This window comes from Lepisma saccharinum, chromosome 6 (genome assembly GCF_977018435.1).
Source record: "Lepisma saccharinum chromosome 6, izLepSacc3.1, whole genome shotgun sequence".
Lineage (NCBI taxonomy): Eukaryota > Metazoa > Arthropoda > Insecta > Zygentoma > Lepismatidae > Lepisma > Lepisma saccharinum.
This window is the reverse complement of record NC_139234.1, coordinates 49,827,412-49,852,292: the sequence shown is the minus strand read 5'-3', so window position 1 is coordinate 49,852,292 and position 24,881 is coordinate 49,827,412. Positions and strand designations below refer to the sequence as shown.

At 37.3% G+C, this 24,881-nt stretch overlaps 1 protein-coding gene across 2 annotated transcripts; it reads right to left on the bottom strand.

Moving 5' to 3' along the window:
- Positions 1 to 263: 263 nt before the first annotated feature.
- LOC145988735 (cathepsin L-like peptidase) lies at positions 264 to 22,063 on the bottom strand. Of its 2 annotated transcripts, XM_083123855.1 has the most exons (7): positions 21,894 to 22,063; positions 17,173 to 17,288; positions 16,584 to 16,736; positions 15,358 to 15,555; positions 13,063 to 13,254; positions 11,386 to 11,551; positions 264 to 1,256 (listed from the first exon to the last, which is right to left on the bottom strand). In XM_083123855.1, exons 2-7 carry the CDS (start codon positions 17,269 to 17,271, stop codon positions 1,048 to 1,050), a joined length of 1,017 nt encoding a protein of 338 aa, XP_082979981.1. In that variant the 5' UTR covers positions 17,272 to 17,288; positions 21,894 to 22,063; the 3' UTR covers positions 264 to 1,047. The 2 variants fall into 2 exon arrangements, with proteins under 2 accessions (XP_082979981.1, XP_082979980.1); XM_083123854.1 differs by lacking the exon at positions 21,894 to 22,063 and having other exon boundaries at positions 17,173 to 17,297.
- Positions 22,064 to 24,881: the final 2,818 nt, after the last annotated feature.

Here is a 24,881-nt window from a genome sequence, read left to right as displayed (position 1 = left end):
TGTGGGCAGAATTGGACTATCGCCTGGATGTCTCCCGTGTAACCAAAGGTGCACACATTGAGCACTTGTAAGGTATGACAAACAAACTTTTTGAGATTGTTTTTCTTTTTTTATATCATTCATGCTGATATGTCATGTACTTATTTCACAATAAAACTCCGAAATGTGACTGACTTATGAATAACCCTGTATTGAAAAAACTGAAAATCTGTATCTTACTTATTACATTTTGGTTTTTAGACACTTCAATAAAAAATCATCAATCAGATAGATAAAGAAATCTTTATTTATTAGCAAAATATTTTTAAAAACATTCAAGATGTTGGAAAATAAATCCAATATAAAAGATGTACAAACTGCTGACATGAGGTTGCATCATAGAAACTCATCTGACAAGTGTATCATACTTACTGGATATACATTGAAGCTGATACAAACTATGATTGGCCAAAACACTCATAAAACTATTCAAATCTCAGTTGGAAATGAACTTGTACTTATTTTAGATACATGTGCTTAGTGTTATAACACTGTGCTCCATCAGAACATTCATAAACACATGCACAATGATGAAAGAAATGAAGACCAAGGAAATATAATTAATCAGAGAACAAACAAACACACTTTAGTCTTTAAAATAACACAACACTATTATCATATAAACAAACAAAACCAGGTTTTCTGAATTAAAATCTTTTACCTGTCAATTAACTAAGGTTACTTGAAATGGAACGTCTCAACTTAAAAAGAAATACAAAGGTCAAAAAAAGAAAAACTTTAATTTAGTTTTGAACATGTAAAATCTAATCAAAGAATTGCTGTCACATACTTATATGCACTATGACACAATCATAATTATAATAATGTAGGTATGATTAATACAGACAATTTATGGAACAAAAATATTATATATTCATTTTTTATCACATGGTGCACAACTCAATATCAATACAGTGTGCAAGGCTATAGTCTTCACACAAAAAATCAGTGTCCAAAATAAAACTGTTTTACTTCCTCAACAGTCACACACACTCACAAATGTATTGATTAAACTATTGGATAGCTTGCTTGAGTTGCAATGCCACATTGATTGTCATGATTACGGGCCATCATTACATATCCCTCGTCTCCCCAGGTGGTGCCCCATGAGTTTTTAACGAGCCAATAATCTTGACCATTATCGTCAGTGCCATAACCGACGACAAGTACACCATGGTCCAATGCTGTGCTGTTACATTGGGGTTCGTAGTACACTCCTGTAAGAAAGAAAAATGAAATAATTTATAATCAGAAGGAAACTAAATACAAATAAATTTTAGGCAACTGGTATGCTATTGGATCCCAACATTATGGCATATCGCTGCTATGACAGGTCCTGTCATATGGCTTGTTTTATTAACTATACCTATGCGCAATGTGAATAATTTAAGATTATTAGCACACGTCCATATGTACAAAAACATTATGTTCAGAGAATTCACGAAAAATGGAGTATAAATGCCGTTAGAATTCATTTCTACTCTCGTTAATTTCTGAATATCAACTAAAGGTTAAAGATTAAAAATCAGTAACTTACGTGTGTGAGCATGAGATTGGTCAAACAACGTTTCGAAGGTTATACTACCTCCTCCTTCAGGTTGATGCGATGTTTTCAGACACCTGACATGGTGCCTCAACAAGGCACCTGAAGAAGGAGGTAGTATAACCTTCGAAACGTTGTTTGACCAATCTCATGCTCACACTCGTAAGTTACTGATTTTTAATCTTTTAACCTTTTGTTGATATTCGATTGTGAGCAATTCGCACATTATCATTATATTAATTTCTGAAAATAACGAAAGATGGCACCAATCTGAATTTAATGAATAAACCGTAAATTCTTGAACTGCGTCTCGCTTGGATAACAACATAATGACAACTTCAATTTTTAGTCGTATTTAAACATTCTGGTAATACATTTTGACCTTAAGTTAAAAGATTTTTTTATTTTCATAAGAAATACCGCGGAAAGTTTGGTGTCGCTTTATGCACTGGGACGTTTTGACCAGATGGTGATTGTATCGGTTCCTACAATTTCAGGGTGGCTACAAAGAAGCAGAAATGAAATTCTCCGACTTTTCCAAGTTTTCCAGAACAAAATTTACATTTCTCCCTGACAATTACAAACTAAACTAAATCAATGTTTCTGCAAATGGCAAGAAATAATAAACTTGCACAGATCCAGGTATGGATTTGTTAAGTACCAATATTATCTTCTATGAAATTGATTTAATTTCTCTATTCTCTATGATTTGAATTGAAACTGCAAAATAGTGAATTTGAAAAATTATTACAATTTACAAGCTAGGGAAGGATTAGATGATTTTATCATACGCAGTAAGTTTAAAATAAAATACTTGATTATTTTTAAAGTTACGACTAAATGAGATTAGAGTGAAGAGTGATTGACTAAGAAATATATTTTGTAATTTCTCCTTATCCATTCTCGGTATTACGTGGGTGAATCAAAAAGTAAGTTATACCCCTGTAAAAAACAAACAAAACACATTAGAAAGAAAAAAAATATTGAACGAAAACGCATGAACATATAACTTTTTTCGACATAGTCACCAAGGTGTTCCAAGCACTTTTCATATTGAGTGATCAGTTTTTCGATTCCTTGTGTGTAAAAATTCAGTCCAATTTCTTTGAACCACTTTCAGACTGCTTCCTGCACTTCCTCATCTGACATGAAACGCTGACCTCCTAGGTCTTGTTTGAGAGGACCGAAAAGGTGGTAGTCACAGGGTGCCAAATCAGGGCTATAGGGAGGGTGAGACCATACTTCCCACTTGAATTTCTGCAGTAAATCCTGTGAGACACCAGCATTGTCGTGAAGAAGAACAACCCCATCACTGAATCTTCCAGTGTGTTGCGGCATTAATTGTTGTTCCTCGGGGCACAAACTCACTGTAAATAACGCCTTTGGAATCAAAGACGATCGGCAGCATGACCTTTCGAACTGTTGTGACAGGTTTTGGCTTTTCTTGGTGGTGGTGAATCCTCGTGTCTCCATTCTGTGGATGCCCTCTTTGTCTCAGGAGTGTATTGGGTGCCCAGGACATCTCCTGTGATGATTTTGCTCAGAAACTACCGACCATCTCTGGAATAACGCCAAAGAAATGACAGCGCAGCATCAAAACGTTGATTTTTGTACCAGTCAGTTAACAAGCGCGGCACCAAGTGAGAGCACAGTTTACGATAACCTATCTGATCACGAATCAGTATAATAGATGCACTACCATAGGATATGTTCAGTTCACTTGCAATCTCTAAGGCCACAGTGGCTCAGTCGGTAACGTGTCTGACTACCATGCTAAAGGTCCTGGGTTCGATCCCCGGCCGGTTCAAATCTGGGAACTTTTCTAATGTTGGAAGCGGCCCCGGCACCCACCCAGCGTCGAATAACATGGGTACCTGGGGAAACCTGGGGGGTAAAGGCGGTCAGGGGCATGATGGTGATCACATCACCCCCACTCACGACCGGATCAAGAAAGTGTGGGACGTTACCCCCACACCCCCTATATGCCTTCATGGCATGGTGCTATGCACAGGGGAACACTTTACTTTTTTTTTCAGTTGCAATCTAATTTTCACGCAGCGGTTAGCAACAATGATTGCATTCACACGCTCCACATTGTTGATAGTGTTCACAGTTGCAGGCTGCCAGACACGTGGTTCGTCCTTCACGTTCGATCTTTCCTCTTCGAACATCTGGCACCATTTTGCGATCGTGGGGCGTGACATCGCATTCTCACCATACACCTCAACAATTTGGTGATGGATTTCACTCCGATTATGCCTTTGTGCCCACAAAAATCGGACAACTGAGTACACCTCAATGTTTGACGCCACCTCAATATGACGTGCCATATTCACAGTGACTACTCTCATACTAAACCAGCTGAAGCACGGCTGCTTCTGGTGTGTGAAGAAAACATTCCAGACAGTCATGATTATTCTATCTCTGTTAGTACAGAAACACAGGTTGGGTGTAACTTACTTTTTGATTCACCCTAGTATATGTTGATATTTCCACTGAGGTTTGAAACCCTCTGCTTGCAAGAACCATGAGTGCGGACTCATTTTTCAATGCATAAAGCTACTTCTCTCTTCTCTGTAAAGCAAACAACTTAACTCTTGCATATAAGTGAAACAACTGAATTGTACAAAAGAAAGTGTCATATTTCCTTACATTATCAATGGGATTTCTGCTCCAGTACAGTATATCCAAGTGAAGTACTGTGAAACTGACAACATGTAGTTATATATGAGGGGCATCCTGAAAAAGCTCCAATGGTGCCTGTACGGAGCACTATTGACCAGAGAGCGATACACACACATGCAGGCAGGAAGAAGTGGCATGGTACACTCGTAATGCAGCCGTTTTAGGATAGTTCTAGGTTAAAGATTGCAGCTCTCATATAGTCTCCCACCGACTACGATGTAACCTACGTGTAGTAATCCGATTTTTGCAAGCTCAGAATTTGGCACGGAGCCACCAGCAATCGTGTGAGGTGTGCAGACTGGACATCGTGAGTGATAGAATGATCAGACGATGGAGCAGACAATTCACAGAAGGCCAATCGAATGTGCACAACCCCATACAGCTGAGCATACGTGGGCCCTTTGCGTCACTTCAGGTGAAAGATCTTGGACCACTCCCTGTACAGCCCTGGCCTTGCATGTACACTTTCATCTGGTTGTTTAACTGAAGAGGTTTCAGGCAGGACAAGGATTTGACAGCTACACTGCGGTCGAGATAGTTCCAATCTTTGCTGTCAAGACACATATGCCATGGGCATACAAAATTTAGCGCCATGCTACGACAAATGCCAGAACAACGGTGGTGAAAATTAGGTTAGAACTTACAAATGCAATAAATTACTTCTGATATTCTTCTTTTATTTATGGTTAATTGGTAGTGTTTTTCAAAATGCTGTTTTTTTAAATTTTTTTCTAATCTAATCATATTTTCATTTTAGCGCATTTTTTGGCAAATATCTGAAATTATACCTTCATGGTGTATTTAAACTACTGTTTCAAATTGTAAGCCACATGGCCTACGCCTCTTCGTGAGTGTTTCATATCTTGGAAGTTATTTTGGGAAAGTTATTTTCCGTACTCTCTTTTTAATTTTAAGGTAAGGGTTTTAGATAATGTAATTTTCCCCTACATACTGAAGGGTGCATTATGTCCATAAGTGGAGACGCACCCAAAAAATTTAAATCAATCATTCTCACGTGACAGATACCGATATATTATGGCACCAAAAATTGGCATTATCTTTTTTTTTGACTTGTTAGTGTTACATATCCCAACATTCGCATTTTTAGAACATTTTTCTGTCAAATATACCAGAACTTAATACTTCCATTGTGCTTTTAAACTATTATTTTAAATTGTAGGTAGGGTTACCAGACGTCTGGATTTTCCCGGACATGTCCTACATTTTAGCCTTATGTCAGGCATCCGGGAGGAATTTGAAAAATATCATAAATGTTCTACATTTTGAGTGTCACATAATATTAATTAGGAAAGTAGGTAACAGAAAAAATCATGCAAGTTACAAGTCTATGGACTGTGCTTCAAAACTCAATGGTGAAATTTATTTTGATTCAGTCATTCCCAAAAAGAAAAAGTTTGTCCTGCTATTAAAAATGCAGAAAAACGGAAGCACTTAATGAACAAAGTTTTGGGACCACTTTCTGATAAGGTCACTGTTCAATGCCTGAGCAGAATCTCTTGCCTTAGAGATTATACTGATGGAACAAGGTGTTGCCATTCTTATTCAATATAATTTGATTGCAAAGCAGGGGTTAAGAGAACAAAGTTATTCAGGATGTCTACCAGTCAAGAAAGTCATTGTAGTCAAGAAAAAATAAAGAAATCAACAAATAGGTCAAGAAATCAGTACAAAGCCAATAAATTATTCTTGTGGTCAAGAATTTTTGCTATCATAATGACTGATTGGTTGATTTAGTTTATTTTACTTAACTTTTTTCTGTCCCTTTGGTTAATCGCTAAAATGATAATGAATGGCGGTAAGGTAAGATGGATGGATGAAGGGACAGTCACAAAAATTTAGGGACAACCTACACAGGTCCCACATAAGATTATACTGGCTTGAGTCCAGACGCCAAAGCCTTGTTCGTCTGCCAAACACAGTTCAGGATGCATTAATACGAGAAAGCAGATCTAATTCTCTTCTTAAATTCAGCTTCAGTTTTCATCTTAACTGGCCCTTTGGTAGGGGTTTTCAATAAATAAATATTTATTTTCTTAATTACTAATTTCCATTTTACCTAAGTAGGGGTCGGACAAATAAACGTTAAGAAAAACGGGAAAAGGTCTAGAAAAGTCCAGAAAAAGTCAAGAATTCTGGATGTGTTAATTTGGTAGACACCCTACCCTGTTATTGAACTAAAGACTACCCAAGATGAAACTTCTCGAACTTTAAACTCGAATTTTAAATTACGGTAATTGCTGAATATTTGTGTAACATTACAAGTCATAATTCAAATGTTCAGAGAGTACTTTTATTACCATCAGTCCAACAGACTAACGAGAGAAATTATTTTTTCATAAAGTCTGTAAAATGTCTGTTACTGGTCCCTGTAATTTCAAAGAGTTTGACTGTCCACTCTAACATAAATATAGTTTGACTAAACCTGAAATTTTGATAAAAATTGTCTCCTCTGAAAAGTACCACTTAAATCATGTAGTAAGAGGTGCATTGATTAGTATGATTGCAAGTCTTGAAATTTTCGATTTTAAAATTCATTAAGAATTAATTTTTTAAAACTGAAAAGTGTAATTTTTCAACTACTTTCTAATGTGCTCTATAGAAATATGTATTATTTATTGAGAATGTTTTGTGTCCTACATTTTGACTTAATGTCCTACATTTTGGGACAGCATGTCCTACATTTCCCTTACAGCGATCAGGTAACCCTAATTGTAGGTCACATGGTCTATGTATTTTCGTGACAGTTTGGTGTGTTGGAACAGATTTTTGAGGAAGTAAAAGTAAAGTGCTCCCCTGTGCTTAGCACCAAGTCATGAAGTCATTTAGGGGGTGTGGAGTTAGGACACCACACTTTCTTGATCACGGCCGAAGGTGGGGGTGATATGATCAGCACCACACTCCTGGTTACCTTTACCCCCCAAAGTATCCTCCAGGTACCAGCTTGATACGATGCTGGGGGGCGCTAGAGCAGTTTGAACAGGTGGAAAATATCCCGGTTCTCCCCCGCAGGGGATTGACCCCGGGTCTCTCACATGGTAGTCAGATGCCCTAACGACTGAGCTCCATTATTTCTAGCTCAACAAATACTGATGGTTTGTACTTAGCTTGGTAATTCAAAACATATCTCGTGCAACAAATACTGAAGATGCAGCTGTAGATACGCACTTGATCTCCTGTTACAACCCTGCCACTTTGCTCTGTGATGCAAATTGTTTTGATAGAAGTCTAAAAAATCTTGGGAAATACATGATTTAATGTGGCTGTAGTATTAGTGCCCAATTGGACGTAAAGGCGGGAACAAGTTTGCATTTACCAGCAACTATGTGGAAAAAGGCTCATATAAGCCAGGAAATTAGGGCCAAGGCATGTGCATATAAAGAAATTGTAAAACAATTAAACATTTCCAAATACAGTGTCGGTAGAGCAGTTATACGAAGAGAGGAAACTGGCAGTCATGAGGATCAGCCACGCTGTGGGCGTCGAAGGAAGACGTCTATCATCGAGGAAAACCACATTGTCATCCTCAGTAAGCGTGACAGAAGGCATTCGGCAGTGGGCATATGCGCAGAAATAAATAAAACAAGAGAGAAACCAGTGTCTGTTACAACAGTGAAAAGTCGTTTGACTGCGGCTGGATTATTTGGTCAAGTAGCAATTCGTAAACCATTGTTGAAAGCCGTACACAAATGTAAAAGGCCGGAGTGGGCCAAAGATCATGCTAACTGGACCACTGAACAACGGAAACAAGTACTTTGAATGGATGAATCAAAATATAAAAAAATTGGTTCTAACCGCCGCCAATACATTCGTCGCCGTCCTGGAGAAAGAGTTTTGGAAGCTTGTATTATTTCAACAGTGAAGCATGGAGGAGGAAGTGTCATAGTATGGGGATGTTTTGGTAACAATATGGTTGGTGATTTAGTGAGAGTGCAAGGAACACTGGAACAGAAACAGGATCATCGTATTCTTTCACGCAATGCTGTACCATCCGAGACAATATTAATTGGTCGAGGATTTGTTCTACAACAGGATAATGATCCTAAACACACATCAAAATTGTGTAAGCAATACGTCGCAGGAAAGGAAGACGAAGGAGCATTGCAGTCAATGATTTGGCCTTCCCAATCACCTGATTTCTCACCAATTGAACTATTGTGGGAGGAACTTGACAGGATGGCAAAAGCAAGGACCCCAAGCTCTGTGGAGGAGCTGTGGCAGTGTCTACTGGAAGCCTGGGAAGGTATGAAAACAGACACATTAGAAAAACTCACAGCAAGAATGCCACACATATGTAAAGCTGTCATGAAATCAAGGGGAGGACACATTGATGAACAGGCAGTGTGATGAAAATTCATTTTGATGCCTTTTTTTTCAACATTTCTAACTTTTTGTGAAAAATTGGTGTCTTCTCTACAGTGTTATATGTAGGTTAGTGTGTAACATACCCATACAAGTTCACTATGCACATACATGCACTATGATGGTTGGTTTCAACTAATAGCATTTTATTTTCATTTAAACAATAAATTTCATAGGTGAGTAAACTTTCTGCCGTTAGTGTGTGTATATATATAGTTGGGTTTAATAGCTTATTCTCTTTGTGGTTGGACTTTCCCTTGCAATAACACACTCCAATCAGTGCTTCAAGGATTTCGGGCGGGACACTCGAGAGCAATCTTGGACGTGACATGATTGCATGCAGGTAAGTACAGTCTCAGTGCATTAGTTTACTGATAACTAGGGATATTGAATTTTCGTGATGCGCGAAATCGCGAAATGTGAAAAAAAGATACAATTTTGAACATTCTGTACGTACTACACCCCCAATGATGAAATATGCATGAGTTTAATTCGCGAAGCAATGTGAAATGTGTGCTTTTCCATGAAATGAACGCTTTTTTGTGAAATAACCGTGAAATATCATCAAATTAAGTAGAAAACACGCAAAAACCGGCAATCAAGGTTGTGCGCGCAAACTGTCGATTTGTAACGAAACGTTTGCTTAAAGTTTCCTACCACTTGCAGCTGAAGAACGTTTTATCTTCGATCACATCAGGAAGATGCTGCAAATTGGGATTTCCCATGCACATAATCTCAGTTCGAAAACTTCGCTCCCTGTCAAGCTGCATTCCATTCTTTCCCCGAATGTCTACTCAACTTCCAGTTTCATTGAACTTGCTAGCTGTAGCAGCGATAAGATTAGTCTGTTCCCGCACATCAAGGGAAACAATGGTGTCATTTGTGTTCCGTCATGAAAGATTTTTCATGTGATTTTCAACATGTGTTTGTGCATGTGCAGTATTGATTATTTTATTTGTTGGACAGCAAGGATATCCTTTAAATACATACAATGAATAAATTACTTGAGATATGCAATTTAGAAATGAAGTGATTTTGTGTTGATGAATCTTTTTGGTTGGACAGCTAAAGTACTTGTGCATGTGTACAGTATATAAAAATGAAGTAGTTTATCAATTTATAGCTCTTTTATATGTTGTTTCCTCTCATAATGAAAAAGTGTGTGCCAATTATTTTTTTTCACCGCTGGTATATACTGCTGATTAACATTTTATTTACCTTTCTCCTCAGTTTTTATTTACCATAAATTTTTCTCCCTACTGATAACATTACAAATCTGATGATTTATCTATAGACAACTTGTAATTTTGTTTGCCACTTTGTTTCTATGAAGAAAATATACCCCATACATCCTGGTGTTATAAAGTCTAAATATGAAGTTTCATTTGCAATGGTAAAACCAATTGCAGTCAACTAGTTACAAAACATTACAGAGTAAGCATTCAGAGAACATTTGCAATTTTATATCGGAACGGTAGAATATCAGTTAAATGACAAAATTAGCACTTTGAATTCTGTAAAATTACAATATTTAAACGGATTCCAGAACTTTTGATTTGATTTATTTTATTTTACTTCACGCTTAGTGCCTCTTTGCTAATTTGCGAAGATGGGGATGAGTGATGAAATTGATGAACAGACATTCACAAACATCCATTCTCGAGCGGGATTCGAACCCGGGACCCTTGGCGTCGCAGCACGATGTGCTAAGCACTCAGACACAGGGTCCGGCTCCAAAACTTTTCTGTTTGAGTTTAATAAAAGACAGCATATTACCCATATTTAATTCAATACAGTATACTGTATTGTCCTGCAGTACGGAAGCACCTTAAGAAATTGCATTGTGGTAATACTTTCAAATGTCTTACATACATATATCAGAGTAAAATCTGAGGATAGTTATAAATACTATTACACAAACACAAATTTTAACTTTTGTATCCAACAGTTTCTTTTCAGTCAACTCCATGCTCAGATAGGATAATCTGGACTGGAGCTATGGTCTAAAGTGGGATCCAAAGCACTGAGCAATGTGCCTCTACTATGAATCAAACACAGTACCTCTTGATAACAAGGCACCAACTAGCACTATGCTATTAGGGACACCTGAACATTTATATTCAAAAAGCTAGAAATTTCCATGTTTTCATATTTAAAAATAATGTATATTGGAATGGCTGTTTGAAGCTACACCTTCATGATTATGTTACTTGGCTCCAAATCTGGCCATCAAACCTAAATGCCAAAGTTGTAAACATAGTCGCCAAACTATAGCTCCATTAATAAAAGTTAAAAACAAATCTTTGAATATTTTTCACTTTAATCTGGTTTACAGTTATGACCACAAAGGAACAATTATTTTCGTCGAAGACAGCCACCATCAAGTTGGCACAAGTTCAAAGTATACTCGCCAAACATAACAAACTTGAAATTTCTACATAGGTATAAAACTAAAAATTATACCATTTGCAACTTGCAACTGCTAATCTTGAACACCGACTGGAACTGTAATGTAACTAGTTTCACTTATCACGGAGTACATTACACTTGAAAAATTTCCTGCTTTGTCATATATCCAGGTTTTTACACATACTTAGAAGGTTTAAAAAGTTCTACCTGTTAACATCCTGACCTGAGAAAAATCTTGTTGCTTAGTTGTAACATCACTGGTTCTGACAAAAGAAACTACAGTATATATCCTGTAACTCACATAACAAAACACTCCAATTCCAACTTACCCCGAGAATAAAATTGAAAAGATTCGTGGCTAGCATCAATGGCTACTGAAATTGGTCCGACGGTAGCAACTGCAGCTTTCAACTTTTCCTCATCACCACTTTCAATGTCCATATAGCCAACATCAGATGCTCCCTTATCAGAAGGATTGTATCTGCACTTATCATCCTAAAATACAAAGAAAAATAGCTTTATGTACTTCGTAACTAACAATATTCTTCAAAGTTACGTGATATGATCTTTACTTACATATACAAACAGTACATAAAAGAATAAAAAGTAATTTTATTGTGTGCTAAGATTACACTTCTTTTAAATGTCATTTATTGCACACAGTACAGTATTACAGTGCACATTAATACACAATAACATATATTCACTGATGTATCATAATCCTAAAAACTTTTAAACTTCCTTACAGTATCATCAAGCACATTGTGAAAATAATTCTTTTAAGATAACAATTGAAATTCTGATTGACATTTAATTTAAATATAAGGTATGCCCGAATGAAAAGGAGACTGCCGTTATATCTAAAGAATATTATATTACTGAATATTTGCATTACATAATATGTGAATTACAGTTAATGTGTAACATGATACCCACACATAATTGCCATTGATATTGATACACTGATCCCAGTGCGTAGAAAGGGAGTGGATGGCTTCAGTGTAGAAACCCCTGGGGTGCTTACGGATCCAGCTTTCCAAGGTGTTCTGCACTTCCTTGTCACTTTACACAAACTTGGCCATAACTCAGCTTCTTGTGGATTATGTGTTGCATTGTTCCCTTGCTTATTGACAGTTCAGCAGCAATTTCACGTGCGGTGATCCGACGATTCTGATGAATGAGATTATCCACAGCAGCAATCGTGGCAGGGTTGACGACAACGTGCGTTTGCCTTGGTCCTTTCGCATCCCACCTCATAACGCTGAAATCAACGGAATATGGTGCAACATGCGAGACACTGCTCTCCGTAAACATCCTTCATCCTGCGATAAATTTGTGAAGCATGCTCGCCTTCTGCGCAAAGAAATTGGATTACAGCTCTCTCGCTGATCTGGAGGAATTAATAATGCACCCGTCCGCACAAAACAACTCTCGCCAACTGAGGAAACAGCAGGTGAAGCCGGTACACGTGCAAAGTGGGACAAACACCGTGCCATGTATCGGCAAACATATTTACCTTCTTCGATTAAATACAACGCTGCTACAGCAAAGGTCTCCTTTTCATTTGGGCATACCTTATACATTTGAGTTTTTGTTTCAAGGCCACGTTATGCACAGATAGGCTAATAGGGACTCAATGTACAGTCTAAGGTGGGATCTGTACCACCATATGCCTCCACTGGGTGTCTAACCTGGGACCCCTTGATTGCAAGGCAACGACATTACCATGGCAGCAAAGACACCCTAATTTATGTATACAAACTACTAATTTTCATTAGTTATGTATTTTTGTAACAAGGAATTCCCTGAAACCAACTGAATCATTGAAATCAATATTTGGCCAATGAAAAAAGTGTTGAAGCATTGCCAAAACAAAATTTAGTTTGTTTAAGCATAATCTACATTTTTATGCAGATATACATTATAAAATACCATATACAAACTAATTTTTCAACATCTTCAGCTTACAATGATTGAAAAACACACAGATGAACAAGAGAACTCACCTCTCCTTCATACGGGTATGTGTCTTCTGTGTCAATGCCATTGTTGGCTTTCACGTATTGGAAAGCATAATCCATCATGCCCCCATTGCAGCCGTTGTTACCAAAACTCATAGAACAGTCAATTAAATTCTGCTCACTAAGAGACACTAACTTCTGTGTCTTCCTAAAGTGTTGACCTTCTAGAGATCCAGTCTGTAATGAAAAAAGGTAACACATGCATTAAAAAAATGCAAACAAACAGACCTCGACTAAAAACATAAATTTAAAGTACTAGCAAACTGAGCAAATAGACTGGACTTGATGCAAGGTATGTAGCTACAGTGTTCAAATGGCCTAATTATACGATGTGTAATGTGTGACTGATTTAGTAACTTGGTAGAAAAACTCATTCACAGTTACATCACTTAATTTCAAAGCAAGATCACAATGAAGTTAGTAGCTCCACAATTTCCTCACTATGGTGGGTGGCCACAAGTCCCACACACAGACTGAAATCTCAGGAGAAAAGTTGTAGTCCGAGCACAAAGCCTTAGACCGCATGGCCATGATGTGGAACTGAAGTTTATAGTAACTGCTATTTTTTTATTAAAAATTCTATTCCAGGATAATAAAGTGCTATGGTAGCTGAAGTTCATTAGCCTAAGCTCAAAATTTATAAATATTACCATCATAAAACACAACTGGCTCAAATTATTCATGGACTCATTCCCACACACAAAATGCTTAGAGCACCAACCTTAACCTACTCTCAAGAACTTACAGGTGAAATATTGGTAACAATTGAATCTCGAGACAATGCATTTCTTCATTTTTACAGGAGAAACTACTTACGGAAATGAGTTTCTGTAGCAGTCTAAAAGTTCGTGGAGGTATTTTCTTTCATCGTATCTGTTCGACGGTAATTCATGTATTTTTGAAGAGAAATATATCTCCGACGCAGAATTGCCGTTGCTTTTATTAGCTTCTTCTACGTGGGTGACATAACCTCCTGTCAGTGTTTCCTACCATGCTGTTGTTTCGCCAGAAGATGGTAAAACAAAATATACATTCCTGATATTACTACGAGCCGAAATTTTCACTATGTTTGCCTAACCTAACTTAACCTAACCTTACCGTGAATGGTTTGTGGGGCATTTATCAGTTATAACCCCAAATTTTAACTATGTTTGCCTAACCTAACCTTACCGTGAATGGTTTTTGGGGCTATGCATGAGGGTGTGCGGGCATTTTTCGGTTAACGAGGCTGGAAACACTGAACCCACTGATCCACGACGCTAGTCAAGCTGCGTGTGGCATATTGTGTGTTACAGAAGCGAAAAAAGCAAGAACAATAATTGCTATTAATGTAAACAATCGAAATTATTTTCGTGAAAAAAGCAAAATTACACCTAAAGAATGTTTCGCAATGCACAATAGGTAAGTACGAATGTAAAAAAATGACGAAATGAACGAGTTAGGTGTTGTCTCAAGATGCAATTGGTACCAAATTATTTTTCATATCAAAATACAAGATGGCAAAACATGCAAAGCACACAACTTCTACAAAATTTCATATCAGTATCAAACACAAAAAGTTTTGCAGGTAGCAGCACAAGTCTAGTCTGCAGGCACCAACCTATTGCTGCTTACTGTAAAGCACATATATGGTAACACATCAGAATGAATAATCATTCTGCATTTAGGCAAACAGCAAATTCATATGAGAATGGTTGCTATACAACCAAGACAAAATTCAAATTAATATGTTACACTTAATATAGATATGAAAATTACAATAATGAAGCAGAGAGTGAGTAATGCATGTAAAATAATTTAAGTCCTGGCAGAGCCTGCATTTTTTTCTGAAATTTCTATGCATTACATCTCCTGTGTGAACCAAACCATAAGGTAGTACAAAATAATAGTTAAAGAAACACCTTCAATAATCTCCAAACTAGGCAGGGTCCTGGATAACGAACAACTATTTAAGGGGAGTGTGACATCAAGCAGTCAAATTTGAAGAAAGAAAAAAAAAGCTAAATAACCCTTGTATACACAAACCAGAATCTTTATGAAATTCTATTTCACGCTTTTTTTTTTAATGTAGAAACAAAATTCATGTAGAAGTCATGTAGTGTGAATAAATCATGTAATTCAAGGAATTCTCAGTCCAGTACCAAATAGTACAAGTTTACATATAAAGGAAAGATCAACATCCAGTAATCAGAATTTGACCCATACCAGAGATGCAAGTATTGGTAGTTGGTGCCCATCTCAATACAACAAGAGAGTAATGTGGTAAAAAAAAACACTCACCGCACTGAAGGACCAGCATGATCCACATGCACCTTGGTTTTTGACAGGTGTCACTGCTCCCTCCTGTCTCCAGTCTATGGACGGAGGCAAATCACCTACATGGGCAGGGCTCATAAATGTGGCTCCCTTCACATGTTCCATATTCTCATTCTTTGTCTGCCTAAACCCATTCACTGTGCTAGCAAATTCGTGCAGTAACTGAAATTAGAGAAACAAAATAAAATCATGTAAACTTTACTAAATTGCAAAGCTACAATGTTAAACGACTGCAAAAATATATATAGTCTATGGTCTGATTCAATAACTACCAGTGTTCTGAAAATTGCTTTTTAAAAATAACAGATACAGTTACTCATTTTAAAGAGTAACTCAGTTATAGTCTCTGGTACTTGAAAAGTAACTGCTGGAATTTATTTGGAACACAATCATTTGTAATGAATTCAATTTAAATACTGAATGATTAAATCAAACTCAGAACCCCTTGATAGTATGGCAACATTGTTACCACTATGTTTATGTCATCAGGGATGACCTAAAAAGCCAACTGATATAGCATAATGTGTATGGGATTTTAGCACATAATGTCAGTATGTGATCTAGCTGCCTGCATAGCACATTTAAATGAATAAAGTAAAATATTGATTCTTTTCTTAGGTAGTACCAGAAAGCTACTAAAAAGTTAAGATAGATAAATAAATTATATTATTTTAAATATATATATAACCAGGGGTCCAAATGGACTGGAGCAGTATTCAGGTTCATAAATATCTGGAACCTTCCCATTCAGTCTTGTCGTAATCGGAGACAAAAAAATTAAAAAAGTAAGCAGTCCGCTCATGAAAATTCCCATTTTGAGCACTGTATACAACTATAGCCATATCTAGTTGGCTGCACTTTTTGACACACTGTGCAGTGCAGGTGTATCCAGTGTCAGAGTGGTGTAAGGAAATTACGTTCAACCAACTAGACGGAGAGCGGTGTACAAGTTTAGAAGATTCAACAAATGTCTGTCTGCTACTATAAACGGTCATTTGATTAGTTAGCACGCACCACGTGACCATACACCACAAATACACTGGTCCGGAAGGTAGTGCAGATACCAAATCAATTAACTAGACGACTCGGTGCTGCACTATGCAACCAACTAGATGCTTCGGTGCAAAGAGATTCAAAAAGTGCAGCAACGGGGCTTATGATGTAAGTGAAAAAATAACTAAAGGACTTACCATATCACCAAAATTATTGAGCTTTAATTTAAAACTCTCAAGTCCTTGTTCGTATCTTGCATTGTGCTTAGCTATCTTATGTCTGTTCTCCATGAAAATTTTCATTCTGAACTTTTCTTCCACATCTGTGTCGTATTTTTTCCCATGTTCAACCTAGAAAACAGAAATCAAAATCATACACTATGTGTTGCTTGTTTCAAATGTTCCAACTGCATTGAATAATGATTAAACATTTTAAATTCACAAAACTGCATGCACTATTTAAAGCACAAAATGACTGTCAGGAACCAATTTTAAACAAAACAATACAGTGAAATATTTTAATCAAGTGTAAAACACCGAAAAACCTGTAAAATCAACATTACTTGGAAATGGTTCAATCTTACAAGGGTAGGCAAATATTCAGGTATCAAGTTATTAACACAGACACACATGCAAAATTATTAACTCCATTTGTAAACCAATAAAGTTACCATTAAAATGATGAAAGAAAAAACAATAGAATGTCTTGAATGCATCCAACAAGAACTTTAATTATTTGGTAGAAAACGCAAAAGCAAGTCGTTTTTATATTTGATCAGCAACTAACCTTGAATGTCTCCCATTCTTCTACTACTAAATTGAAAAAGCTAACTCCACAACTTAAGGCTACAAGACAGCCAAGAATAGCAGCAATGAACAACTTCATCTTAATTCTTCAATGTCCTGTTGAGAAAATACACAATCATCATTCTTATGCATACAAATTCATTAACTGTACTTTATAGGGGCTCTGACACACTTCAGAAGGCATTCTCAAGAGTTACCATACATTTTGAAACATTACGGAATACAAAAACTTTGCCATTAAAAGTCATATATATGCACTGACTACAATCAATCTACATGCCTATGATGTAAGGCAAAATGTCTCAACTATGCATTGTAACAATAAGGTTACGTATATTCTAAATTTACCAAATTCCATATAGCACATAAGCTTGTGGCAAGCTTACGATAGTTTCCTTATAGCTTGTCAAAGCAAGCTGGATGTAAGCTTCATGCATGTAATACCTAGTGTGATTGGATGCTTTTTTAAAAAATAAAACAAAACACACACCCAGTTGATATAACAATAGAGATACTTATTAAACATAAACAATAGTGACATAATGAAATAAAACCGAAATACAACAATAGAGATACTTATTATACAAAAACAATAGTGACATAATGAAATAAAACTGAAATACAGTGGAATGAATTCCAATGTGAATAAAACAGCGTACACTAGATGGCAGTGCAACTCAAATGAAAAGTGAAAATTTCCGTAGAATTGGTTTGCCCTTATTCATATTTTCCTATTCTTCGCACTATACCGGGAATGTCTTCCCGCTTTCCCTTACAGAAGGCAATTTGTGAACCCAAAATTCCCGTTTTTGAGAAATTTTCCTGCCATAAAAAACACAGCTTCTATGTTTAGCGACGACACAAAAGCCTTCAGGAGAGAATTGTGGAGGAGGGTTGCAGGGTTGCCAGCGTAGGGAACTGAAGAGGCTCTGGGGGTGGAAAGTGCGACGGGTGGACTCTCAACAGATGGAGATTACCCTGGCCACAGAATCACCGCACCTGAGAAGCAGTGTTTCCTTCCCCCCTTGCCAAGGGTTGTAAACGAAGATAGTGGAATCTCACCCTGACGTCATTGCACCAGCTGGAGAAAGGTTCCCGGACATTGTCAGCGGCAAATGGTTGGAAGCATTTGCGTGCTGGAAGCAAATACATACATTTATGCATGGAAATTGGTTTGGAAGAATATTGCGAAGAAATGTATATTTAAATATATATATATAGCTGGGTCATCTGTGATTACCTAGATGACCCAGAGTATACGCCGCTGCAGCGCTTGTCTTTCCCGGTGAACGGGGTCCACGACAGTCACTAGAGTCTGCTATTAAAATTACAGTTTTCATATTGTGTACTAACCTTGACTACAGAAGATGTTGAAAATGATGCCCCTCCGCTGCAACACATTCCTGGCATCTCCGAAGCAAATTGGCATTTAAACGTGCAAGTTCGTCTACTGTAATTCTCCCGATTTCTCGTACAATACTCTCTTTTAACTCATGGATGGTGTGCGGATTGTCTTTGTATACTTTATTTTTTAGATTTCTCCATTTTTTCTTTCTACTTTTATTCAGAACTGACCCTGTTACCCTACAAACTTTTTTACGAGGTTTAATATAGTGGTCTTATGTGGAACGGGAACACCAGGAAATTTCGTTGCAAAATGTTGTCGCACTTCTCCACAATTCCTCTTTCTGAAGTAACACTCGACAAGATAAATCCTTTGTTGTAATGTAAACTTTTGTGGTGCCATATTAAGCCAAAATCTTCAACACACGGACACAACACAACTTCCAATTCCGAGGGAGGATTATAGCTACTGGCGTTAGTCTGCAACGTCAACAGAAAGGGAAAGAGAGCGAAGGTAGGGACAGCGAAAAAAACAAACTGTAGCATGCGACTGACACGGACCCCGTTCACCGGGAAAGACAAGCGCGGATGCCGGGCTGCTTTCCACCGAGTCTCGTAGCGAATGCAAGGGAATGCTCTGTAGATTGCTTAATGCAAGCTTACATCCAGCTAATAGCTTGCCATGGTAAGCTTGCTTCATGCTTGCAGCAAGCTGTGTGCTATCTGGTCTGGTTTACCAGTATAAATTGCAGAAAAAATTGAAGTTGTCGGACTTATATTTTTGTTTTACTTGCATGCCTGCATTGTTGTTTTACTTCTATTATATATAATACATGCAATAAATAAGAATTGTAGAGGTAAACCAAGTCAAATTTTCAGAATATGCTACTGTACTGACCTGAGTTATATCATTGTACAACTTGTACATATATTATCTAATGAGCAGAAATAAATAAATGTTGAAAGTTAGAAAAAATCTTATTAAAAATTGCTTAACGATAATACCTAAATTGGAGTCAAAGACAGAATGAGATATCTGGGTAATAGATGCATTAGCAATTCATTCAACTAGAACAAGGTGTAATGCATAAACTATTCATGTGCATTCGTGCTCTCATTAAAATAATGGAGCAATTGAAGGTGACGGGAGTGTTCTCCGATTTATTTCCTAGAGAATATACTAACCAAATAAGTTTTCCGGATGTATCAGAGGTTCTGATGTCTTGGTCAGTATTTGATATTTGGGTAACAGTTTGTATATCGGAGACACATTTCTTCATTTTTACAGAAGAAACTATTTATGGAAATGAGTTTCTGCAAGCTTTCCAACGTTGGTGGAGGTATTTTCTTTCATCGTGGAATCTATTTGACTGGCAAATCATATATTTTTCAAGAGAAATATCCCACGGACGGACAACAATTGCCATGCTTCCCGTACTTGAACTGCATGCTCCACACGTTCGATGACGTAACCCACTGTCAGTGTTTCAAACTCCTCTATTTTTTTTTACTATGCTTGCCTAACCCAACCAAACCTTATGGAAATGGTTCGTGGGGCTATCTACCAGCTACCGTGCATAATGGTTCGTGGAGCTATCCGTGAATGGTTCGTGGGGCTATCAGTCAGCTACCCATGCATGATGTATAATTTCCACCGGTGACGAACATGATAGTAGGTATTTTTCGGTGAAGAAGGTTGAAACATTGCATACCCACAACGTGAGTCAAGATGTGCTCGCCATATTGTGTGTTCCGGAAGCGAAGAAAGGAATAAAAAAAATCACTCTGTATGTGAAAAATTGTGTTTGTTTTCGTGTAAAAAGCATAATGGCACCTTGAACTATGTTCCGCAATACACAATTGGTAAGTACGAACCATGGGAAACACAAAATATCCAACATCACGAACTGTTACCGAAATTTGGACATTACGTGTGTAAGGTTATTTGAAGCAGGTTTGCTAACCCTAACCTAACTTTACGTGAAATTTCGTGTTCAGGAGGCCTCATGTAGAAAGTATACAAAATTTCAAACAAATCGGGGAACACTCCCGTCATCTTCAATAAAGCCAAAATAATTGTCACTTTCAGTCAGTAGAAATCTTTAAAAATAAAACTTAAAATTTCAACAATACATGCTCCTTTCCTGCACACGACTTTGATTGATATTAGGCATATAGCCTGGCATTTATCGTTATTTGTGTTATCAGACAGAAAAACAGGTTTCCTTTTCTGCGATATAAATCTTGGGGTGAAATACAATGATTCGATAATGCATGCCAAATTTCTCCTGAGCAACATGAGAATTAAAGGTAACAGATATAGTGAAAACAGGAGAAATGACGGGAAAGTACTTATGGAATAGAGTTGCTGTGGACTTTTGGAAGCTGGGAAGTGTTTTTTTCCATTCGCGCAAATTATTTGGCCGGTAAATGATGTAATTTTCGACATTAATATATCTCTGTTGAACGATCGCTCGTGCCACCATTATCGTCAACTACGTGAATCAAATGTTCCGTGTGTTCGAATATGTAACACCCTGTCAGTGTAGCAACCACGCGGTAGTTTTACCAGATGACGTGTTTTTTTTTTCCAATTTAATTTTCTGTTTGCCTAACCTAACTGAACCTAACCTAACCTTCCGTGAATGGTTTGTGGATCAATGTTAGTCTAAAAACCATTATTTTTCGGTTAATAAGTGTTAGTATATCAACCACGCGGTAGTTTTACAAGATGACGTGTGAGCGGTTTTTTTTCCCCCAATTTTTCTGTTTGCCTAACCTAACCTTACGTGAATGGTTTGTGGATCAATTTTCGCTTAAAAACCTTTTGTGAATAGTTCGTTCGGCATTTTTCGGTTCATAAGTTTGGAAACACTGCATATCAGCTGACGATAGACAACGTGAGTCAAGATTTGCCCGCCATATTGTGTAACGAAAGCGAATTAGCAACGACCAATAAATACTTGTAATGTGAAAAATTACGCTTTTTTCACTGAAAAAAACATAATCCCAAGTTGAAAAATGTTCCGCTATGCATATAAGGTAAGTACAAATGTAAATAATTCGGAAATAAACGAGTTAAATGTGTTTTCACTATATCTAACTGGTACGAAACGCATACACAATTTCAATATATATATATATATATATATATATAAAATTAACAGACTTCGCTTGTTTAGCAATTACAACTAATCTACCAAAAACGAATTACATTTTACCCTTTTTCAATTTCACTTACGCATGCATGAAACATATTTGCGAAATTATCAAACAAAAAAAAAATCGACGTTATACCTTACTACAACAGAACTGCATTTCTTTCAAATTGTACGTATATATTTAGATATAACTTGCCTTCTAAGATGCTGATAGTTACTTTACTTCCTGACTACTACGAGGCACTCTATAAAATGTCAACTAAACATTTACTTCCCTTAGAGAAATGGCATGAGCACAACAAAGACACACAATGACAACCTCGGTGGTCAGCGTTTACAATGAAATGCGTAGTTCATATACATCAGCTTGCATCAGCTGATGACTCAGGGACACCAGATCTGTGCACCAGACAGAGGTAGACAGAGTTGCCACATAGTGCAGTGACAAAAGCAAATTCGAGGGACATATGGAATTGTGACTTTGGGAGTATCGAATCCCTACGAAAGCACGATTTTCTTTTTATTCATGCAACAAGTAAAAACAGTCATATCCAGTGTTCCTTTCAGAAAATTTGTTCCGGGGGGGGGGGGGGCGTCCCAGAGAACCGGGACGTCGTTGTGAATCTCATCTGCGAAATACAACATACGTATGTGCATTTAACATTGAGAATTACCAGTGGTCGTTCGTGGTTCGTCAAAGTAAAGTAAAGTAGGATGTGGTGACCTAAGTATACTTAGTAATTCAATGTGGAAAGACAAAGATTTTTCTCTTTATTTGTCTCTATCTCTGTCTCTTTTTATTAGTCTGTTGTCTAACATTTACAAATATTATATTGTCAATTAGCATTACAATAGTAAATAGTAAATTATCACCTATCCAGAACAAATCACACAATGGTGAACCAGGAAAAATATTACAATTATTAAACTCAATAGAACACATCATGCAAAGCTTAAGATGGCATGAAGAATTTACATCAATCTTATCCTGCGAATCTACTGTTTTGTCCAGAAAATCATCAGTTGGAATCTTAGGTCCCTCAAAGCTTATTATCATGCAATGCATTAAAGTTCCTGGTAGCATTCTACTTCTTGTCCTAGTTAGTATCCTATTCATAGCACTGAAAGACCTTTCTACGCCGGCTGTCGTTACGGGAATGGTTTGAAGGACTTCACAGGGTTCTTTTTCAACTCGCAATATCCCATATCAGGATCTAAGATTTTCAACAATGGATTGTCAGCTTCTGTATATATTCAATTATCAAGCATCGACTTGACAAAAAATTTGTAGGACTTGAGGTCAGCAAAAACGCCCTGCACCTTAAACATGGGACAATTAGCACAGATTGATCGTTGAACATGTTTTCCATTTCTTCAATTACACTTTCCGCGTATTACTTCATCCCACAGGAAATTTTCCTAGCATCTTCGTCAGCAACCAGATGCGCTGCACATCCGATATTCTTCAGTTCGGTCCGAATATTTTTTGCAGATCAGTTTTCACACTGATTTGCAATATCCTGCAAATGCAATTTGGTTGAAGTAATTAGAGGGATGACTTTAGCCAGACTCAAATGCTTCTTTTACAAAGCGTTGCTGAGGATAGAAAGTGCACTGAGGATTTCATTCATCACATTGCAAGTAATAATGAAACTTTCATTAGAGATGGGAGAGAGGAGATAAGGCTAGTGCGGTTGCCAGTTTTATTCTGCTTCTTCTGTAAGATTGGACAAATGTGGGCGTTGTTATTTACAGAGGGAAATATAAAGGCAAAAATATTTGCCACACAAAGTAATGCAGTCTGATGCGAGGGAAACATCGGTAGCAGAAAAGTTTTATACTTTGGTTTTTTGGTTTTGTTGTACAATTTTGTCCGGGGGGCGGTAGATTCCCTCCGGGGGTGCTCCGCACCCCCGGTAAGGTGTCTGAAAGAAACACTGGTCATATAGGTGACCTTGACATAATTTTCGTGGGAAAATTTCATCTTTTAAAAAAAGTAAAGTGCTCCCCTGTCCTCTCCCCAACGATTGCCCACCCAAAAATATTCAAGAAGCAGCGCCGGATCTACAAGTCTACAAGCCGCAAAACCCAGCAGTGCGGGGGGGGGGGGAGGGCGGGGACAATTATCTTCTCTGTGCTTTAGGGGGCCATCAGCCATTGACATAGTACAGGGTTCGTATTTGCGTATGTAATAAAATAAAGTTAGTGTCTCGGGGGGTACAGAAACGAATACAATATATACAGTTAAAGTCAGTTCCGGATCTACAAGCCGCAAAACTCCGCAGTGCGGAGACAATTAAACCTTTAAGGGGCCCTCAGCCATTGACATAGTAGAGGGTTCGTATTTACGCATGTAAAAAATAAGCTTAGTTACTTGGGGGTACAAAAACTAATAAAATATATACAGGTAAAGTTCCTTGTGCATATAGCACCGTGCCATTAAGGCACATTTAGGGTATTTGATGGTAGGGCCAACATATTTTCGATGCCGGCCATCTTGGAGAGTAGTGGGGTTTGTGGTATTATAAACTCAACTTATAAGTGTAGAAAAGGCGAGGCTATTTGATTGAACAATCCGATTTGCTTACACTTAAAACAATGCCAAGAGGGGCCTATACCCCAATTCTTCAGGTGTGATATGCTCTGATTTTTAAGAAATTCTGAATTCAAGTGTAGAAAAGGTGAAGGCTCAACAGATAGATTTGCCTATACTTAAGACAATGCCAAGAGGGGCCTATACCCCAATTCTTCAGGTGTGGAGGCTCGCGTTTAAGTCCTCATAAAATGTAAAGCCTCCCCTGATGGCAAAATGTTAATATTGTTGCCTTGTAAACAAGAGCCTCGGGTTTGAGTCCTCATAAAATATGTAAGATTGAAATACATGTGGCAAAATAATATTTCCATACGTGAGATTTTGAGAATAATTACTGCTAGTTGATATACAACTCCCAGATCTGAAACCTGGTAAAAAGTGTTATACAACAGCATAAAAAAATAAAATTATTTTATATTGGGGATCACCCGAGCCTAGTTATTGTTTCGGCATAGTTCTGTTTTTTTTTGGACCAAGAAATTTTATATAAATAAACAACAAAAATGCCAAAACAAAAATATTGCAATCAGTGTAATAAAAATATATCTAGTTCTCATTGGGCCAGGCACCGGCATATCTGTGACTCTAAGA

Excerpts from the sequence above, each read along its gene's own strand:
- LOC145988735 (XM_083123855.1), bottom strand. The coding sequence starts at position 17,271 with ATGAAGTTGTTCATTGCTGCTATTCTTGGCTGTCTTGTAGCCTTAAGT. Across the intron at positions 11,552-13,062 it reads CATACCCGTATGAAGGAGAG|GATGATAAGTGCAGATACAA; the intron begins GTGAGTTCTCTT and ends TTTGTATTTTAG. Across the intron at positions 1,257-11,385 it reads TTTTCAATTTTATTCTCGGG|GAGTGTACTACGAACCCCAA; the intron begins GTAAGTTGGAAT and ends TCTTTCTTACAG.